Source organism: Emericellopsis atlantica (assembly GCF_019669845.1).
Source record: "Emericellopsis atlantica unplaced genomic scaffold F5Z01scaffold_18, whole genome shotgun sequence".
Classification (NCBI taxonomy): domain Eukaryota; kingdom Fungi; phylum Ascomycota; class Sordariomycetes; order Hypocreales; family Bionectriaceae; genus Emericellopsis; species Emericellopsis atlantica.
Window position 1 is genome coordinate 422,092 of NW_025764720.1, and position 12,530 is coordinate 434,621.

The 12,530-nt window shown below is 55.4% G+C and overlaps 7 protein-coding genes across 7 annotated transcripts; 3 read left to right on the forward strand and 4 right to left on the reverse strand.

Moving 5' to 3' along the window:
• The first annotated feature begins 245 nt into the window (after positions 1 to 245).
• On the forward strand, positions 246 to 1,984 carry F5Z01DRAFT_174258 (uncharacterized protein). Its single transcript, XM_046257934.1, has one exon. The coding sequence runs from the start codon at positions 444 to 446 to the stop codon at positions 1,950 to 1,952; it is 1,509 nt and encodes a 502-aa protein (XP_046117019.1). The 5' UTR covers positions 246 to 443; the 3' UTR covers positions 1,953 to 1,984.
• A 32-nt stretch (positions 1,985 to 2,016) lies between these two features.
• On the reverse strand, positions 2,017 to 2,832 carry F5Z01DRAFT_675491 (uncharacterized protein; the record flags this gene model as incomplete). The annotated part of the gene is made up of 1 exon (XM_046265153.1): positions 2,017 to 2,832. One exon carries the CDS (start codon positions 2,830 to 2,832, stop codon positions 2,017 to 2,019), a length of 816 nt encoding a protein of 271 aa, XP_046117020.1.
• A 428-nt stretch (positions 2,833 to 3,260) lies between these two features.
• Positions 3,261 to 4,570, reverse strand: F5Z01DRAFT_659143 (uncharacterized protein). The gene has a single exon (XM_046263743.1). The coding sequence runs from the start codon at positions 4,251 to 4,253 to the stop codon at positions 3,483 to 3,485; it is 771 nt and encodes a 256-aa protein (XP_046117021.1). The 5' UTR covers positions 4,254 to 4,570; the 3' UTR covers positions 3,261 to 3,482.
• A 267-nt stretch (positions 4,571 to 4,837) lies between these two features.
• On the forward strand, positions 4,838 to 5,845 carry F5Z01DRAFT_659144 (uncharacterized protein). The gene has a single exon (XM_046263744.1). It carries the CDS (start codon positions 5,088 to 5,090, stop codon positions 5,442 to 5,444), a length of 357 nt encoding a protein of 118 aa, XP_046117022.1. The 5' UTR covers positions 4,838 to 5,087; the 3' UTR covers positions 5,445 to 5,845.
• A 542-nt stretch (positions 5,846 to 6,387) lies between these two features.
• F5Z01DRAFT_659147 (uncharacterized protein) lies at positions 6,388 to 8,282 on the reverse strand. Its single transcript, XM_046263745.1, has 7 exons — positions 7,902 to 8,282; positions 7,538 to 7,775; positions 7,344 to 7,484; positions 7,167 to 7,284; positions 7,041 to 7,109; positions 6,958 to 6,984; positions 6,388 to 6,903 (listed from the first exon to the last, which is right to left on the reverse strand). Exons 1-7 carry the CDS (start codon positions 8,091 to 8,093, stop codon positions 6,474 to 6,476), a joined length of 1,215 nt encoding a protein of 404 aa, XP_046117023.1. The 5' UTR covers positions 8,094 to 8,282; the 3' UTR covers positions 6,388 to 6,473.
• A 765-nt stretch (positions 8,283 to 9,047) lies between these two features.
• On the forward strand, positions 9,048 to 10,576 carry F5Z01DRAFT_174294 (uncharacterized protein). Its single transcript, XM_046257936.1, has 4 exons — positions 9,048 to 9,382; positions 9,450 to 9,612; positions 9,664 to 9,750; positions 9,805 to 10,576. The coding sequence occupies exons 1-4, from the start codon at positions 9,177 to 9,179 to the stop codon at positions 10,510 to 10,512; spliced, it is 1,164 nt and encodes a 387-aa protein (XP_046117024.1). The 5' UTR covers positions 9,048 to 9,176; the 3' UTR covers positions 10,513 to 10,576.
• On the reverse strand, positions 10,577 to 12,046 carry F5Z01DRAFT_174290 (uncharacterized protein). The gene is made up of 4 exons (XM_046257935.1): positions 11,689 to 12,046; positions 11,603 to 11,639; positions 11,182 to 11,553; positions 10,577 to 11,125 (listed from the first exon to the last, which is right to left on the reverse strand). Exons 1-4 carry the CDS (start codon positions 11,896 to 11,898, stop codon positions 10,641 to 10,643), a joined length of 1,104 nt encoding a protein of 367 aa, XP_046117025.1. The 5' UTR covers positions 11,899 to 12,046; the 3' UTR covers positions 10,577 to 10,640.
• Between the last annotated feature and the right edge of the window lie 484 nt (positions 12,047 to 12,530).

Below are 12,530 nucleotides of genomic sequence, written 5' to 3' on the forward strand. Positions count from 1 at the left end.
GCAAGTGGGAAAGTGTCCCAGCTAATTTAGCTGAATATCAGTATTAGAGGGCCTTTGCGTTCCCGAGGATTCATTATAATAATTATATGATTCCCTACTACCAATCTCAGCATCATGCTTCGTAGAGCGCCGCCTAGAGGAGGCACATGGAGGTCCCCAAGGCGGTACCCGACGCATCACCTACTCCATCGGGAGCCCGGGACTCCGGGACTGCAGACCATAAAATTACATGTACATTTCCAGACCAACGGACCAGCGAGCTCGTGGATCGCTTGCCGGGGGCCGGGCGGGACTGCGATGCATTCAGAAGGACGGCCGAGCCTCGACATTCGAGGACAGCGCCCGCTCGGAACTTCTGGATACGAACACGTAGTTAAGAAGCCCCATCTCCCGCAGCAGCTCACTTCCATCGCCTTCCTCCATCGTTATTTTCAAAGGATAAAATGGTCGCCTGCACCACCAACATCACCGCGGCGCTCTACGCCCTGGGCGGCCTGTTCACACAGGTCAACGCATCCTGGGATGGCTGCGACGCGCTGCGCCTGACCAACTCCGCCAAGACGTTCGTCCCTGGGCAGCCCGTCTACGACTATGAGGTCGAGAACTTCTGGTCCAACCACCAGATCATGGCGCCCGCCTGCGTTTTCCGCCCAACCTCGGCCGAAGACGTCGCCGCCGCGCTGCTCGTTAACGAGGTCACGTCGACCGAGTTCGCCGTGCGTGGAGGAGGCCACATGGGCATCCGTGGCGCCAACAGCATCGACGGTGGACCGTTGCTCGTCATGAGCAACCTGACCACGCTGGAGCTCGCCGACGATCACAAGACGGTCTGGGTGGGACCCGGCCTGGACTGGGGCGAGGTCTACAGCTACCTGGGCCAGTTTGGCCTAGGGACCACAGGAGGACGTCTCTCGCCCGTCGGTGTACCGGGTCTCTTGCTCGGTGGTGGCATCAGCTTCCACGGGAACCAGCACGGTTGGGCTGCCGACAATGTTGTCGAGTACGAGATTGTCCTGTACACCGGCCAGGTCGTCAAGGTCACCAAGGACGTCCGCGCCGACCTCTTCTGGGCGCTCAAGGGCGGCAGCAACAACTTTGGCATCGTCACCGGTTTCCGACTCAAAACATTCCCCTCTGGTGATGTCTACGCCGGCGTCTACTCTGTCACCGACATTCCCGCCCTTCTCGAGGCCATTGCCAACTACTCCGCCTTCAACACGGACCCGCTGTCCCACATGGTCCCCCAGGTCGTGGCCGTCGATGAGCAAACCACGGTCGGTGCTGTGATCTTGTACTACGACAGCAACGAGGACGCCGAGCCTGAGTGCTTCCGTCCCTTCTGGGACCTTCCCAACGTCGGCAACACCTTTTCGAAGACGACGCTGTCTCGCTTCGCAGACGAGACCGGCCAGCTGGTCGTCCCTGGCATCAACGACATGTTTATTGCCGGCACGACTGTGGGCAAGACCTACGATTCCCTGCTAAAGGGTATCCAGGTGTCCTGGGAGGCTTTCGAGGCTGAGCTGCCCAAGCTCTTCGCCATCCTGCCCGCTGCGGACCGCCAACTCATCTCCATGGACTGGCAGCCCCTTGGTGATCTCTGGCTTGCCGGCTCCCAAAAGGCCAACCCCGCAGGAAACGCCCTCGGTTTCGAGCCCGAAGAGAAGGGCACCTACCTCGCCTGGGCGGAGGTGGTCGAGTGGCGCGGCGAGGAGCACAGCGAGGCCGTGTACGATTGGATCAAGACGACCACCTGGAAGATTGGCAACGCCACCCAAGAGGCCGGTGTCTACGACGCCTTCCACTACATGGGCGACGCCGCCGGCTTCCAGGAGATTTATGACGGCTATGGCGCGGCCAACAAGCACAAGCTGCTGTCCGTCTCGCGCAAGTACGACCCCCTGCGACTTTTGCAGCGGCTGTGGCCTGGTGGTTTCAAGCTCGGTCTGTAAGGTGAGCGTGACAATAGACACAACTATAGAGCCCTAGTCGAATTGGGTCCTGTTTATAGAAGGTCTAGCGAATATAAGCCGGCCGATACTCCGGCGATCGATACAGTATATAATAGTGCTCGTGATCATGCAGGCTGTCGTAGAGATTCGTCGTGATTTCGTCGTCCCGGACCTTGAACCAATCCTCGGGGTCCATCTCTTCCTCCTCCTCGGGGTGGCCTTCGTAATACGGTTCAAGTGGCCAGCCCTGGACGAGACCAACGTTGCCTTCACGCAACAGATCGCCGTCGACTTTAAGAAAGTACTCATACCGTGAGCCTCGTGTCGTGTCGATCCCCTTATGGTACGTCTCTGCACAGTTTGCGTGCGCCCACGTCTGGAAGCGCGCTCTTAGCTGATCATTCGTGGCGCCCTCGAGGGCAGGGTCTTCCACGAAGATAAAGTCCATAGTGTTGACAATAGAGGGCGCGTCAGACCTAGCAATCGACTTACGTAGATTTTGTAATATACGCCGCTTGGTAGTCTCCCAGCGAGCATCGAGCTCTGGGGCGTAGGCGCAGCGGTACGCGACCCATCCCCATTTTTCATCTCCATCGAGGGAGATTCTGGCGGCGGCCGAAATCCTGTCCCACCATGCCCCTGTGCGGTCTTCCAGCTGCTCTTTGGGGACATCCCGCAGTGAAAATCGGGAGGTTGGATAATTATGCGCTGCCGCGAAGGAGCTGTTGCTGAACGAATGGCGTGCTGTAGGCACACGGTGGGCGTGGGGCGGCCAGTAGAGGCGATGAGCAGAATGAAGTCGATGATGGAAGTGATGGTAATTGATTTGTGTGATCGGCCGAGACAGGGCGAGCCGCGAGGGCACGGCAAAGGGCCGCATGGTGAGGGTTCTGGCGGCTTTGATGATGTTTGCTGAAAGAGAATGAACTTCCATAATTATTCCCCTGGACCTGGACCTGTACCTTGGCTGTCGACCCGTTAGGTACATATACTCACGCTCAACCCTCTGTGAACTATAAGTGCACATACGGATCAATCGTAGTAAACTTATATCGACCGTTAATAAATTTACTATTCGATGATTTAGTCTTTACTAGACAATGAGTCGCCAATAGTCCCAATATCCAACGTCTAGTATCATCACTTACCCTAAACATCAGCATCCCCTCTGGGCTGCCCACCTGGGCTGCCCACCTGGCCTATCTCAAAGAGACCGCTTTGTCCTCCTAATATTGAAAGCCAATTTTGAAATCACATCCTTGTCATAGTTGTGGAGTGGACTCTGGGAAAGCTCCTGGATAGCAGCACCGGCCACACTGTGCCTCAACTGGTTGTACATCTACTGCTGTGGAAGCGGAGCAACACAATCAAAGTTGGCGAGTTTTGGGGCCAGAAGGAATTCCATATCGCCTTGGCATGCCACGGACAAGTCTTTTTGTTTGCGAACCGATCCCATACATCGTGTCTATGGCTGGTCGGTTCTGTGCAGTCAGGTCTCACGCGGATGGCTACCGTCGTCCTAAAGTCTGACTATGTGCTGCCAAGCGGGTATGCAGGCAATTCCCCCTCGGACACCCCAAACCAAAGCTCTTCAGGCACATCCGCCAAGGTCCCTTTGATCCTCTTGTCGTACAGCTGGCGGTAGTGGCTACTGCTGTACTCTGGAAACTGTCGCGAGGGAAATCTCTCCATCATCTCGCGCCTGCTGTACATGTGGCTCGCGATACCCTTGGCCATAAAGAAGACATTCTCCTTAGGGAAGCCCCTCTCCTCGGCGATGTCGATCCAGTACGTGACGCCGTCCAGGCAGATAATATGGAGCTCTTTTAGGCTGGTCATCGTATTCAGCTCCCAAGACTGAAAGTGGAAGAAGCACTCGTCATTCTCGCTCTCGAAGCGGAAACGCTGGATCAGCGTCCTCTCGATCCCGAGCCACGAGGAATCCAGGGGCCCGATGGAGATCATGTCGGCCGCAAAGTTCACCCAGTTGTATCCTAGGGGCCGGACAAAGGCACGCTGGTAGAGGTTCCTCTGGATGATTATCCGCCGAGACTCGCGGCAGCCATGGAGAACAGCGGGCGCCCTTGAGAGGCAGCGAATCTGCTCTCGAGTGCCACGCTTCTTTGTATAATCGCGGTGATATCGGAGCTCCACGACACGAGGCTCCGCGTCGACGAGATCCCAAACGCGGGTGCGAAGCTCGGCTGGCAGGCGGCTGAATTGATGAAAGGGCCGCAGCTTCTTGTCCTTGCCCTTGCTTTTGCTCTTGCCGTGGCCGGGCAGCCTTCTTTTCTTGGGCATGGCGGCGAATGCGATTGAGAGTGGGTGAGTGAATGGGTAGGTATAAAGGGAAGAAGCTGAAGAGGATGAAGATTATCTATTCGAAGAACATGTTGGTGATAGGTAAAGAGACGAGAGCGCAAGGATGAGTCACAGACCGAGTCACAATACTACGTACGGAGAGGTGAGTCTAAGACGCTGGTGCAGGACTCCTGGTCGCAACAGGCCGGAGCCGAGCTGCTGAGGCCAGAGACGCCATGTACAGATAATGAGGCTTGTAAGTGGCGACGTGGAGTCGCCGATGGCGAGGCTGCTTCACGTGGTTGAAGCTGATTGTGGTGAAATGCTGTTGTTGCCGTCGAGGACTGGACTGCCACGTCCTGACTCCTACTTTAAGTAACACAGTCCATAACTCTAGAGTCGAGACCCGCGTGATCAAGGTCTGGTCTCTGCGGCAGGACAAAGGTGCCCGTGGGTCCTCCGAGTCCGGGGCGACTCACACGGCGGGGCCGGTGGCCCGGATCTCCATTGTCTCCGCTGCCCAGAGATATGCATAATTACCCCTGCTGCCCTGCGGGTGTCCAATGACACAAAGCGCGCCGGAGATTGTCTTTCTGCTCGCGATCATCTGCGCACGCCGACTCTTGGAGTCCATAAGCAAGACGGACGCCTCCGCGATGCCTCCTTGACACCTGATAGTCTGCTCACGTCCCGTCTCTGCTTCATTCTGCCGCGCCTCTTCAACATGAAGGCCGCCCCTCTGTTGGCAACTTGGCCCTGCTCGCCGTCCCTGGCGTCCTGGCGGGCCAATCGCCGAGTCTCTAGGTCGACCCCGACACCATCTCACCCTGTGTCATGTGGGAGGACAATGCCAACGACCTGGTCTGGGAGGAAGTCCGCGACTTCTGGAACATCACCCCCGAGGAGTTCTCCCGCTGGAATCTCTCCGTTGGCCTCGACTGCAAGTCGTGGCGCATCCAGTCCTACTGCGTCGTGCCCCTCGCGCGTCTCCCAACTACCACCACCTCGTCTAAGGCGCCGGAGACCACGATCGCCGCCACTTCCACCGCTTTGACCAGCACCCTCGGCCCCTCGCCGACCAGCTGGTCCGCTTTGGGCTGTTACACGGACGAAAACACCAAGTACGCGGCCCTCGAGGAGCGCGTGACCGACGAGGGCGGCGACGACAATCTCACCATCGCCACGTGTTAGGATGCCTGCTATGAGGCCGGCTTTATCTTTGCGGGAGTCAAGGCTGGGAACGAGTGCTGGTGCGGCGACGCTGTTCTTGGTGACCTCGCGGAGAACGCCAGCGACTGCGATACCTCTTGCTCTGGCAACAAGACAGAGATCTGCGGCGGCAGCAAGCACCTCAACGTCTTTGAGCCCGCCGACTGCTTCTGGGGCGAGGCCTCAACCAGGACCGAGACCAATACCGAAACACAGTCCAAGATACAGACACAAACGACACAGACCGAGCCAGAGTCGGCGACGGCTGTGCCCGATGAGGACTCGTCCGCCCGACTTCATGGCTGCACCGGGTGCATGTACCTGCTGCTGATGACCACTGTCGGATGGTTGGGCTTGTTCGTACTGATGTAGAGATATGCCGTGGATATGGACATGGGTTCAAGTGAACATGTCTCCAAGCAGTGTTTGTCTCGACGCAATGCGTCTCCTCCGTGATCAGAACGGCTACTACCGTGATTATTATCATAAACGCACAACTCTGATGATGCTTCTTGCCCCCTCAGCACTCCATCGTACATATATATATCCTGACCACAGCGAGAGGTCATCTTTGTCAGATGAAATGTACTAGGCACTACTCCCGCCACACAGTACAGTGCGAGGCTGCTATCATGTGTTGCCAATGTAGGGAGAATAGGGAGTTTGCGCTCTGGTCAAGCCCTATAATACTGATCAAATTGAAAGGGGGTAGATTTTGGCGCCGTTGGGCCCTTGGTGGGAGGGACAATAGAGTACGGGTAAGAAAAAGGGGGTGGGGTGGCAGCTTTGAATAGAGAGTTCCCCAAACTCGGAAATTAACAAAAGTTAGTATTGGAGGAGATCCTCCATGAAATCCCTCCCCTATATAACGAAGCCCGTTCAAATAATCAAGAACCTACATAAGGGGTGGCTCAAGAGCTCCCTTATCCATACAACGAGCTAGGGGCTTACCTGTGTTTGAGGTATTTCATAAGTGAAAGCTACGTCTTGATATCACACCAAATATATTTCTTAAAGCGATATCTTAACTTCAGTGGTCCTCACAATGTTCTTGCCACCCTGCAGTGGCAGGATAGTCTCCTGGCTTCCACTACTATCTTCGCCAGAATGTCTACCCTCCCGCGACGCGTACACACCCGGCGGCGCATGGCGACTCTTCTTCCCCACCGCTGTCGTATACGCAACCTCACCATCCTTACCACGGTGCGCGTTGTGCATCTCGAACCCTTCCGGCGCGTGGTCGCTGCGGTTACCCTGCCTGGCATAGCCGTGGGAACCAGAAAAGCCGCCCCCGATGGTGTAAACGCCAGTGTTGTTGCTACGGTGGCCCGAGTTGGTGTAGCCGTACCGAGGGGTGACCGACTTGAGACGCAGAATGTTCTTGACGAGGGGTTTCAGAGAGGGAGCACATGCGGCGATGATGCCAACATTGAGCTGTAAGCTAGGAGTCATCAGCTCTGGACATCATTCAAAGTTATGCATGATCACTACTCACAGGCCCCAGAACTGGACGTCGTAGCCGCTGTGGTGTGGTATGTAAGCAAGTAGTGCGTCGACAAAGGGCATTGGTGGCCTTACAATGTAGTGTCGCCCATTGGGTTGTAGTTGATCTGATAGATGGCCTTGGTCACACCCATGGCGACGGCACTGTCTTTCCGTCAGCTCTATACGTGGCTGATCGAAGCCAGCCAGATGTACACGTACATGTATCCGAGGCTGAGCACAAGGATCAGGTAGATACGGGTCTTGACCGGCATCTTCAGAGACCAGACAATGGGAATCGGCAGCGTTGCGAATGCGACGTCGGTGAGGATATTAAAGGCTATCACATAGAATATCAGTTGAAATGCAACAATCGGGTTGGGGGTAAGCGGCGGTTACCCGTGTTGGCCAGACCAAACTTGATGAACATGTCGACCGAGTAGCACGATCCGTCGAGCGACTGGTCCCACTGCCTGGCGATAGGCTGGCAGAAGAAGATGAACGACATCCACGCTTCAAACGTATACGCAACAACGAATGCTGTGTCACTCAGATTAGTGGACAAAGTTCTTAGGCGAGACCGGGTCACGAACCAACCAAGCACCACAGAGTGATGTTGTACCAACGCCATATACTGCCGTTGAACTTCTTCAGCTCCAGCGCTATCGAGACTTTGAGGAAGCCGATGCCGCCGAGCAGAGGAACGACGGTATGGATGAAGCTGAATTTACCAAAGGTGGCAATATCGGGTCGTGGGATGGTGTCGGCGTGTCTGCCCAGGCCGTATGGTATTTGCATGAATAGGATGATTGTTCCCACCAAGGCGGTGATCTGCATTTAGAGGTTCAGTTAAATTGGAAGTCAAGACTGGATTCAATCCACCACTTGAACCTGGATGTGCCCTGTACAGAAATTGAGGGCAGGGACATGAGTAGCCTGTGGATGGAGAGCACTTACAGCAGAGATGACCATGAGCGCATCTTGGACACCAGGACATCTCAGGATGATCAGACGAATGTATGTCCTGGTAAGGACGGCGAGTAGGGCAATCGAGTGTACCGCTGTAATAACCCCCGTTATCATGGCCGCCTGTGTGTCCTTGACGCGCTCTGGGTCCTCGTTCAGGACGAATGGAGGAGGCGGCACCATTTTCAAGAACAACACGCGGGACCCGAAGACAGAGCAGAGGTTGCAACTGGCAGCCAAAAAGTCCAAAGGGGATCAGAACTCAAATACATCCTCCAAAGAACCAGGGAGACGGCACCGCCATCAAATTTCAAGGCTGCTTCGCTGAGTGGCACATGGACAAGACCAGAAATCCTTCCGCCACCATCAAACAAGAAACGCTTGGTCAAGCCAAGGAGGCTGGTCAGCGGCACAGGTCTTGATGTATGCAGGTGTTCACCAACATGAAGAACTCCTCAGCCGTCGCCCAGGGGCCATCCCTCCACATCTGTCTGTTTGATCATGTAAGTCTCATTCCTGGCTTCGTTTTGGGTAGATGTACATTCGGGCCGGATCTGCGCAAAGCGGCCCGTCCATGGTTGGCAGGCATAGACAATAATAGCCTGAATTCGGAAACGGCAGGCCTGGGCGAACGAACGACACCGGCCCTTTTGCCGTACTTGTGGACGGCTTATGCACATGCAGGATAATGCGATTTGTCGGCAGCCTTGTTGGTTGAACTGGCATGCACCCCTGACATTGTTGATTCTCTGATGCAAGACGAAAGTGCTGCCCCAATTTCGCATGCACATCAGTCTTCAAGGCCAACTCGCCCGTGCAGATTAAAGCTGGTACGTATGGGCCGGATATATTACACCATCCTCGCCTCTTCCCTCATCCCTGTGTGCATGATGCAGGGGAATCAATTCAACCGTGTCTCTCGCCCGCAATCTCGTATCCTCGACGACTGGTCCTGGTCTGAATTCGGTGTCCGACCAACAGGACACAGGATGAAGAGGGCACGTTAACCGGTCGGGACTGACGGACGCGCGGTGTGCAACCATGACTGCTTTGATTATAGCCGTCACCTGCATTATGCTGGGAACAAACATCCCTGGTACAACGCTCCATGTGCGACTTGGCAGCAGCAGTGCTGACTCCGAATCGCCGGGCGATCAAGCGAAAGGGAGAAGTCCCAGTTCTACATATTAGTCAAAAGACTGCCCGCCTCATCGGTTACTGCTGATCTCTCTCACTCCATCTCCGAGGCCTTCCAACCCATCCGCCATGCAGATTTCACTCGCTATTCTCGCTGGCCTTCTCGGCGCCTCCTCGCTGGTCGCTGCTGCGCCTGCCGAGCAGTCCGTCAACGATGTGATGCTCGACCTCAACAGCGAGGCGATTTCGGCACTGAAGAAGTCTGAGGAGAGCAATACCAAAAGATCGACTTGCAACAAGTGCACAGTGTCCAAGGCTGCCGTGCGTCGCGACTGGTAAGCTCGAGCTCCCAATGCCCAGATTGACTACGTCCTCTTCTGACACTGCGACTCAACTCTGTAGGAAGACACTCTCTGATGGTGAAAAGAAAGACTACATCAGCGCTGTCCTGTGTCTCCGTGAAAAGCCCTCCAAGGCTGACCCTGCCTTTGCACCTGGCGCTCGCACTCGATATGACGACTTTGTTGCCGTTCATATCAACCAGACGCTGAGCATCCACGGAACTGTAACAATGAACATGCTTACCACCAATTGACGTCTGCTGACATTCCTCCAGGGCAATTTCCTCACATGGCACCGTTACTTCACATGGGCCTACGAGAAGGCACTCCAAGACGAGTGCGGCTATGAAGGCACTCAGCCAGTACGTTGTTTCGAGCGCATATAACAGCGCATCGTCTTACTAACAGGCATACAGTACTGGAACTGGTTCGAGACTGGCGACTTTGCCACAAACCCCATCTTCGATGGCTCCGAGACCAGCATGGGCGGAGACGGCGAATTCGTCGAGCACGACGGTGCCCTCTCCGGTCTCGACAACATCTACATCCCCAGCGGCAAGGGTGGCGGCTGCATCGCATCCGGCCCCTTTGTCGGTGCCGTCGCCAACCTCGGCCCACCGTCCCCCGGCATGGCGGGCATGGAGGCGACCACCACACCCCTCGAGTACAACCCTCGCTGCCTCCGTCGCGACTTAAGCCCCTACGCCATTGACACGTGGATGACCCTGCCCAATCTCTACAACATCACCATGGGCGACGCCTCGGGCAGCATCAAGGCCTTCCAGGACGAGTTCCAAGGCCGCTTCGCCGATGAATTCCTCGGTATCCACGCCGCTGGGCACTTTGCCATGGGTGGTGACTCGTCTGACCTCTTCTCCTCGCCCAACGAGCCCGTCTTCTTCCTCCATCATGCCATGGTTGACCGCGTCTACTGGATCTGGCAGGCTCTGCACCCGCGCCAGGCCAAGGATATTGCGGGGACTATTACCATTCTCAATAGGCCGCCGAGCCGAGACGCTGTCAAGTCGGATCCCCTGAATATGGGTGTCAATGCTGATCTGCTCACCATTGGGGAGGCACTGGATACTCTCGGCAGGACACCATTTTGCTATGTTTATGAGTAAGGGGCGAATATAGACTGTTAAGTATCGTCGTATTTGGACTTTGAGGGACCTTAATGCAGCCTCCTCATACTCAACCCCCACGCTGAGATGAGATGCTTTGATAAATTGTATAGAAGAAATCTGCCCGGCTATGTCGCGCGCCCTCTCCTCTTTCCATCGAGTCTCGTCTCCGACCCCGAGTCCACTGCATCTAGGTGTCCCTCCTCGCCCGAGACACTCCCAAGCTCAAAGTGCGACTCTAAAATGTCATTGTCATCTTTGCGCCGTGGCAAACTCCTTCTTTTGGCACCAGATCCACCAAACGTGCCGTTGGGCAGACTCCCCTTGTTCACCTGCTCACTCTCCTCGAGACTATAGCCGCCAAGCCGGGCCCGATATCGACACCAGAGCGGGCGAAGCATGGGAATACTGACGGTGATGATGGCCAGCTGCTGCTCAATGACGGTGAGGAAGAGGTTTGTGGGTAGGGTCGCTGTGATGTCGCCTTTCATGGAGGTTGTCGTGTCGTAGATGGCACGGATGATGCCGACGACGGTCATGCCGATTCCGATGGAGAAGGCGAGCGTGAGTCCAAGTTTATCGGACATGCGCATGTTCAGATTCCAGATGGTGTCTGGTGGATGTTAGCCAACCTATTGCCTGATTCGATTACATGCATGGAATACGTACACCACGGCAAGACGAGGATGATAAAGTCCAGGACGACATTGATGCTCAGGCCTGACTGGAAGAATTTCATCTGGTCCCCGCACTGGGCCGTCGGCGTGAAGCGAAGATCCCACTGCCCCTGAACGGGGTTGCAGATGAAGATAGCGGCGATAAAATGGGCGACGGCCCAGGCCACGACGAGGCCCATGGTAATGTATGTGGCGACGCGCATGCCGTTGCCGACAAAGACGCGCAGGTAGAAGAAGCAGACGCTCAGCTTAACGGTCATGTTGGCAAAGAGGAAGAAGCCTTGAAGGATGAAGATCAACAGGTAGACTGTTGAGAGATTCATGGCGACTTGTTCGACGTAGTAGCCGGATCCGATGGCGCTTACTGTCAAGTGTTAGGGCGTGACGATGTTCGAAGGGGAAATCGGCCATACGACATGTGACCACGGTCAGTGTGCATATGCAAAGTATCTAGGAGAGTTAGAATTTAAGAGAATAGCTCGCAGACAGGCCGTCGTACCTTGGCTATCAAGACGAACCAGTCGTCCCAGCCCAATGTCCCCATCGTCGTACGGGAGTAGAACCGCAGGGCAACGACAGCGATAACGACAGGCTCGAGAACATAGTTAGCGATGAGAAATGCGAGGCTCTTTCCTACGATGGGAACTTCATTCCAGTGGTAGGGATACTGGTCTGGCGGGAAGAGAGCAGCTAAATCGGCGGCTGACATGTTGACTGCACGTGTGGTTGTTAGCACACGTTCAACAAGCAAGGGGCAGAAGAGAATCAATGGGATTTATTTGTGGCATCGGAGGAGAGACCGGTCGCTGTTTAAATATGTTGATTTCCGAACCTCGTCAAACGTCGTGTTGGCTCTGTTGAATGAAGCCCAACCCAGCCTGTCCCTGACTCCCTGATCCCTCCTCCTCAAGTGCTGGGTCAAATGTTGGTCCACGACTTGGCCCTCTCCACCATCGAAAATTTCCATTCAAAGAAAGTTGAGAGAAGCATCATGTGTTATTGGATTCATAAGAGACGTGAGAGGGCCAGCGAAACGAATGCCTCATCGCATGCGCGGCGCCATTTCGACATGAACCACATGCAGCACTTGTCGACAGCGACGAGGCCAGCTCGGACATGCAGAATGCGTGTTGCTCGAATTTTGGGCCGAAACATCTGCCGGCCTGTCTTCCGTCGAACGCGTACGTTTTGGCATGTTGGTCGTGTCAATTCGATGCATGAAACGAGTCTCATGGGGCAGCATGCACGAGCCCTGGCTCGAGAACTTTTACCCTCGCTGGCCATTGGCTCGAGGCCCAGCTTGCATCTGCAGCGGCCCAGATAAACCCGAAAGTCGGGAAT

Excerpts from the sequence above, each read along its gene's own strand:
- F5Z01DRAFT_174258 (XM_046257934.1), top strand. The coding sequence starts at position 444 with ATGGTCGCCTGCACCACCAACATCACCGCGGCGCTCTACGCCCTGGGC.
- F5Z01DRAFT_174290 (XM_046257935.1), bottom strand. The coding sequence starts at position 11,898 with ATGTCAGCCGCCGATTTAGCTGCTCTCTTCCCGCCAGACCAGTATCCC. Across the intron at positions 11,640-11,688 it reads GGTTCGTCTTGATAGCCAAG|ATACTTTGCATATGCACACT; the intron begins GTACGACGGCCT and ends TAACTCTCCTAG. Across the intron at positions 11,554-11,602 it reads ACTGACCGTGGTCACATGTC|TAAGCGCCATCGGATCCGGC; the intron begins GTATGGCCGATT and ends AACACTTGACAG.
- F5Z01DRAFT_659144 (XM_046263744.1), top strand. The coding sequence starts at position 5,088 with ATGTGGGAGGACAATGCCAACGACCTGGTCTGGGAGGAAGTCCGCGAC.
- F5Z01DRAFT_659147 (XM_046263745.1), bottom strand. The coding sequence starts at position 8,093 with ATGGTGCCGCCTCCTCCATTCGTCCTGAACGAGGACCCAGAGCGCGTC. Across the intron at positions 7,776-7,901 it reads CGCTCATGGTCATCTCTGCT|ATCACCGCCTTGGTGGGAAC; the intron begins GTAAGTGCTCTC and ends CTCTAAATGCAG. Across the intron at positions 6,985-7,040 it reads CCAATGGGCGACACTACATT|CGGCTACGACGTCCAGTTCT; the intron begins GTAAGGCCACCA and ends ACCACACCACAG.
- F5Z01DRAFT_174294 (XM_046257936.1), top strand. The coding sequence starts at position 9,177 with ATGCAGATTTCACTCGCTATTCTCGCTGGCCTTCTCGGCGCCTCCTCG. Across the intron at positions 9,383-9,449 it reads GCTGCCGTGCGTCGCGACTG|GAAGACACTCTCTGATGGTG; the intron begins GTAAGCTCGAGC and ends TCAACTCTGTAG. Across the intron at positions 9,613-9,663 it reads CGCTGAGCATCCACGGAACT|GGCAATTTCCTCACATGGCA; the intron begins GTAACAATGAAC and ends ACATTCCTCCAG.
- F5Z01DRAFT_659143 (XM_046263743.1), bottom strand. The coding sequence starts at position 4,253 with ATGCCCAAGAAAAGAAGGCTGCCCGGCCACGGCAAGAGCAAAAGCAAG.